The sequence below is a fragment of the Limulus polyphemus genome, unplaced genomic scaffold (assembly GCF_000517525.1).
Source record: "Limulus polyphemus unplaced genomic scaffold, Limulus_polyphemus-2.1.2 Scaffold5, whole genome shotgun sequence".
NCBI classification, from domain to species: domain Eukaryota; kingdom Metazoa; phylum Arthropoda; class Merostomata; order Xiphosura; family Limulidae; genus Limulus; species Limulus polyphemus.
The window spans coordinates 1447322-1453947 of NW_013665615.1; the positions used below are offsets into that span (position 1 = coordinate 1447322).

The window sequence follows — 6626 nt, forward strand, 5'->3', positions numbered from 1 at the left end:
CAACTCTTGGGCTACTCTTTTACCAACGAATAGTGGGATTGACCGTCACGTTATAACGCCCCCACGGCTGAAAGGGCGCAACATAATGAGCATCCTGGGAGATCATATTAAAATAATGAGTGTGTCATTATTAAGATTTCGAATTTTAGTTAGGGCTTATAATATTAAATGTGAGGTAGCACTCCAGACGTATTTTTCTACTTTATGATAAACTAAAATAAATAAAAATAAGAGAGTAGTAAAAATATTTCTAATAATTACAAGTTGATATTTACAAACAACTAAAAAAAATGACAATGCTGTATTGATGCCCAGTTTTAAACAATATATTACATTACCCGTGGAATTTATAAATAATTTAAAGTTCTTTCCACGATTGTAGGAAATTCCTTATACTATGATCATTTTAAAATGGTTTCCATTTTCTTTTTTCTGCAGTTACTGGCAGTATACCATTTTAAGTTGCAATTGAATCATCTTCTGTCCTGAGGTTTATTTCATCCATTTTGAGCAAACACTTCAGGAGTATGTGTGAAGTTAATGATAATATGCCATTTTAATCTACAATTGAAATTTATTCTGTCTAGTAATTTACTTCTTTTATTAAGGATTTACAGTTATCTAAATAATTCTTTGAGTATTTTTAGACTTCCACTACAGATAACTGATGTTTCTATATTATTTGATCTAATTATTTTATAATTACAAGATGGTTTATTTATTTCTTTATTTGCGACTCTAATTGATTCGAGTTATTATGCCAACTGTACAATATACTATAAGATGTAAACTTACTTTGCTTTATCCTAATTCATATATAATTATCGATTTAGGAATCTATGAATTGGTTGTATAGCAACAAATACACCATTTTAAGTGGAGCTTCTGGATAAGATGATTTCGTAAGTATTGCTACATCATCAGTAAATTCGACTAAATTCTTCTCTTTCATCCTCATTCTATTTATAAACTTTGTTTTAGCAGCTTCCTTCTGATATGACAGCAGCTGTCTAACAGAGTGTTGGTAACTGTTACAGCTCTCTGTTGGACGGCTGCTTAATATTGTTAATGCTGATCCTCTTAAACGTGCAGTAAGATAGCTTGCTGTTCACTACTCCAACCATTTACCTTGAGAACTATTTCAACCTATGCCTGATATACCTCCTATAATACATTTTCATCAAAGTCTATTGGTCTTTGATTTGTGCGATGGTGTTGATCTGGCTTGCTTCAGTCCATGAAGTAGTGGTGTATTTCTTGCGGTAAAGGTGGTAAAACAGTAATGGTAACGATTGTAAACCACGTGGGTTCTCATATTTCATATTGCTAAGTTAATAGTGCGCGAGTTTGGAAATATTGAAGTGGAGAGAAGCACGGCTTGTTTGGTTCTTGCAGTTACCAATTTAGTTTTCTCTAGATGTTTTATCCTAGCATTAATGTATATCTGTACATTTTCTTTGATCATGTTTATATTATATTTCTATACTTTCTTAATCTTTTTGTTATAATCTTCTTGTACCTCTTAAATTATGTTGTTATAAATCTTCTGCACACTGTCCATAGTTCTATAAATGTTAATAAATAAACGTTTTCTATTCCATCAGGCGGATCCGGATTCGCAAAAAAATGAATTAACTACCTTAGAAACATAATCAAATAATAGCTTAATACTGAATAAAACTTACTAACAGACCCCCAAAACCAATCATAATCTACTCTAAATTAATGCGCATTTTATACTGATCAAACTGTTCTTAAGCCTTGGAGAAAATTTCAGACGTGGCATGACATAGTGATTAGGGAACTACTTGCTATTTGCGGGTTGCGAATTCGTACCCAGTCACTGAATACGCTCTCCTTTTCAGCCATTAGGCCGATTAGGGCCTTATAATGTGACAGTCACTTCCAAGAGTTGGCGGTTGGTAGTGTTGACTGGCTGCTTTCCTTCTATTCTATCATTTCTAAGTTAGCGACAGCTAATGCAGAGAGCTCTCGAATAACTTTGCGAGAAATTATAAAAAAAACAACAACAAGCAAACCAGAAGTTACAATACGTGCTCATCACGTGACGTTAAATATTTTCTCTATACAACAGGACACACGACTAAATTGAAATATAGCCTACAATAATATTATAACGTAAATATCGCCTTTATAATATTTCTAGGATAAGAGCTTCCTAGTGCAAGTTAAATAACAGCATAGCTAACTAAATATTTAAGTGCTCATGTTTTATTTTTTTATATCTTCAAATTACAGCACACCTCATGTTTATCATTATTCGATAATGCAGTCAGATACTAGTTATAATAAAAGTAGTGAAATAATATCGACAGCTTGCGTTAATATTTGACTTTCAGTACAAGTATAATTATTTCCAAAATATGTTAAACGTCATGAATGTATTTTTTCTCCTTGCCACTTTGATTAGACATTATCATTAAGTTTTGATTTTATGAGCTATAAACATGTAACTATATTTGTACGCACCTCGCCATTGAAGAAGCAAAACAACAGAGAAACACACAGGCCCTGAAAAAGTAAGATCACATATAGTTTAAAAATAACTGTATATATATTTTGTGTTAGTTATTTCCCACTTTATTTCATTTACTTTCGAAAACTGCGGTACAGGTCATTCAGTTTTGATAGTTTAAAATCAAATTTTAAGCTTTGAAAGAAAAATAACGATATTTTACACACTTTATTATGAGATGCGATATAATAATACGGTTTATTACATTTTGTTAATAATATCTTGCGATTTCTTATTTTTTCTAGCAGTAATTAAAAAACAACACTTGTTCAGAATATCCGGACTTCTTACGCAAAAATGACATTGCTGAAAATAAATTATTCATACGTTGAAGATACTGTAGTCAAATTAATCAAGGTTAACCGTAGTGACGTGTTTTTATCTACCCTTGCAATGAATCATACACTGAGAGAGGCTTACCTGAAACGAAGCTACTGCAGCTGAGATTGGTTCATACACTGCTTCTTCAGGTGATCCCGGCTCCGGACGGAACGGGGTAATGATGTAATGCAGACCCAACAGAGGAATCAAAATCAACGTGGCTCGCACTGCTTTTCTGCAGTCAGAAAATAACAAGGTGCGAGTGTGAAATATCTCGAGCCACAGTAGGTTGGAAAGAAGAAATTTCATTAACTCGTGTATGCTTTCTTGTGTTTGAAATATCTCAAAATTGGTTTGTGCAGACGGCAAGTCACCCACACATATTACATTCTTTTTATGTAAAACTTTACATTCGAGGCCATTAACCTCGAGATTCAAGGTACTACTTGAAAAACACCACAACAACAGCAGAAATGATATATATCCTAATACTATACCTGTGCATTCTATAGGCAAGAGAAATGTTTACCTATAATTTAGCTATGTGATGTTTATTATAACAGAACCAAGATGCTGCTATTTCAGACAACAATTTTTTCAGAACATTTTAAACTTGCTTTTACAGTTTGCATTGTGAATAGTGGAAGGAAGAATTAGATCCCAAAGTAAACAATTTCTAGTAAATTCTAGAAGCGAGCTATAATTCTAATTAACACTCAAATAATTCTAAATTAAATATACACTAATAAGAAATTATAGAAATATAATTAACAAGTTAAAGTTTAAAGTTACAACAGTGTAATTTGACGGACTAGTCATTACAGTTGAAAATAAAATAATGAGCGTACAATATAAATCATTTGAAGGCCTCAAAATGTGAATGATTGTATTAAATATTTAGTTGAGCACACCCGTCTTTATCATATATTGTTTGCCATAATAATGTAATCCAACAATCTGGCCACAGAAGACAAATGAATGCAAATGCTTCTAATACAGCTGGGAATTCTCTTAATAACCTTCATCTTATTACCAGAGCTAGTTTGAAGTTAACATTTCTACCTACTAGCGTAGGTCTTTATCAGATCAATGCAAATAAGTTGAGACGTATTTTTATAGAAGGAGCACGGCCGTGAAAGAGGTCTGCTTGTTGAGAAATATTTATTTGTGTCTTTTAAACATTATTATCAGAAATGTTTTGAAAGTCGGAGGTCTATATAAGCGAATAAAAAATTAAGCTGACATTTTTAAACCATATCTAAAAGTAATTTACTCAAACTTGGTGACTAGAGCTTGTACTATATATATATATATATCTTTGGCACAAAAATTCGTAATATTTAAATAATAACGACGATGCCTCAATACCTACACAGTTAAGTAGCATTGCCAATATTAAAATATATCGTTTAAAAAAATTCAAACGTGTTACACGGTTGCTCTTAAATTTCTTAGGAAACATTTTAAATTGGGTATCTCAAAATATCTATATAGCGTGGTTGAACATTTAATGGCTCGCATAATAAAAAGAATTATATTTCAAATATAATTGTGAAAGTGTAAAATCAATCTAGAGCTGTATATATATATATCTTGTATAATTCCCAACCTTGTCTGGTGAGTATCTGGGGAATTCACTGCTCGTAGTTTGGTTACCAGCACTCGAACGATGTTAATGAGGAAAATAAAGTTGAGCTAGAAAATAAGATTACAAAATATTTTGTCTTTAAAGAACTTGTAATTTTTGAAGGTCGTTCTGAAGTAATAACAAAGTTTTTAAAATTAAAATGCTAGAATATACCGTAATATACTTGGCTGCAATTGAGTAAAATAACATCAGATTTCGCTGTGTGACTTATCTTTTAGTTTATTCATTAATATATATACCGTTTTGAAAGAATTTAACCAATAATATGCTATTTTACTCAGTTTATAGATTTCGACACAGAAAAACACAAAATGCTGCTTACGTGGAGACATTAATATGCAATATTCAACATATAACTAAATACTTGTTTTTACAAACTAACCAAAATTAAACATTTCTCAAAGTTTGTATTTTTCCTTTTCACTAATGCCACAAAATACAATCGAATTTAAATAATTCATCAGTGTCATGATATACATACTAATGTTTATTTTTTATTATTGCAGTTAAACTATGTTCAAATGGGCCAATTATAACTTTTTTCTCTGAAAATTATACTGATCCCTATTGAATAAACTTAGTTATTTAACAAACCCGAATAATGAAATAAAACTATGCTCAACATACCAACATGAATATGCACACTGGTCCAGAAAGAATCCACGTGAAGCGGCTCTCTTCAATCCAACAACTGAAATATATGTGGAAACTAGTGGGTTAGTTGATTTCTCAACAAGTAACCTTAGAAAAACATAATTAGCTCTAGAAATTAACTTATATGTTATATATAGTACTTTCCAATTAGAACTTCGTGTCCCGGATAGAACAGCGGTAAGTTTATGAGCTTACAACGCTAAAACCCGGGGTTTGATTCTCTAAAACAAACGCATACATTAGAACTTCAACTTACAAGACGGTGTCCTCTGGATACGAGCTTCTGACACCAGCATAGCAAGTTATCACAACGATTGGAGAACCTAAATAAATAAAAATTGCATCTAATTAAAGTGCATACTATTTATAAATTAATATACATATATACATAACAAATTCAGTTTAAATTTCTATCAGTTTCTCCAGTTCTATAAAGCAAGAATCTGTTGTTTTTTTTTTAGTTATTTTCAAATTTAGATTAAAAAGTCCAGAAAAGACTTAATTGAATCCGCTTCTTTAGACTTCTATTAAATTTAACATTACATACTGATATTAAGAATAATCGAGATACATTGTTTCTTGAATTTTGCCCTTTTATTAAGAAAGCTGTTTCATAACAACAAAAAACACACTGAAGAATATAATAAAGTTTGTGAGGATATAGTAAATATAGTAAGCACTGTAACGGATTCATTATCATGCATTTATTTTAACATCAACGTTTGTTTAGATTAAATTTATATTTAGAAACATACATAGCTTATATTGTTAAAAATGTATTGCAAAACTGCCACCTATTGTCCAAAGTTGTAGAAGATTCTCGAGAGTAAGAATCAACAATATACTATGTACATAAACGCTTAAATGTAGCTTTATATTGTTACGTAATCTGAATTTTCTAGAAAGCCTCCACACGCCTATAAATATAACTAACGCGTCGCACCAAAAGAGAGTATCTATTATTAGTTTGCTATAGTCAGTGTGCTATAAACTTTGGAAGCTATAACTGTGATTGTTATAACGCTTACCAATCGGAAAACATAAGATATTTGACCAGGAGCATTCACAAAGTTCGAACATTACAAACCATTTAACTTCAGTAGATTCTCATCGGACATTAGTACTTTTACGAAAAATTACATAACTTAAACGGCGGAAAACTCGGCGTGTGTGGCTGGTGAATAATGAAGAACAAAGCTTCCTGTTAAGAGAATTTAGCTACGTCAACTCGTAAGTAACTCGCTCATCGTGAACCCTCGATAATATATCATGGAAGTTCCAGACTAGAAATAAGACTTTATATCGTTTGTAAGTTTTTGTAACTTTTATTTATAAATTACTGTGTGTAATAACTATTTGTAATAACTGTTATTGTGAATTGTATTGTTGTTTATATATTAAAATATATTTGTATTAAAAAAGAAAACTGTGTGCATCAATCTTGTTGGCAAATATCATAAACTGACT

The 6626-nt window shown here is 31.2% G+C and overlaps 1 protein-coding gene across 2 annotated transcripts in view; it reads right to left on the reverse strand.

Annotated features, from left to right (window-relative positions):
* The window catches only part of LOC106472993 (calcitonin gene-related peptide type 1 receptor-like), a 148822-nt gene that overhangs the window by 8320 nt on the left and 133876 nt on the right, over positions 1–6626 (reverse strand). For both annotated transcript variants that reach the window (XM_022379483.1, XM_022379446.1), the window contains 5 exons: positions 5416–5482; positions 5133–5196; positions 4467–4552; positions 2957–3092; positions 2491–2532 (listed from right to left, as the gene is read on the reverse strand). In XM_022379483.1, coding sequence (XP_022235191.1) covers positions 2491–2532; positions 2957–3092; positions 4467–4552; positions 5133–5196; positions 5416–5482 — 395 coding nt within the window. The remainder of the gene's footprint in view (positions 1–2490; positions 2533–2956; positions 3093–4466; positions 4553–5132; positions 5197–5415; positions 5483–6626) is intronic.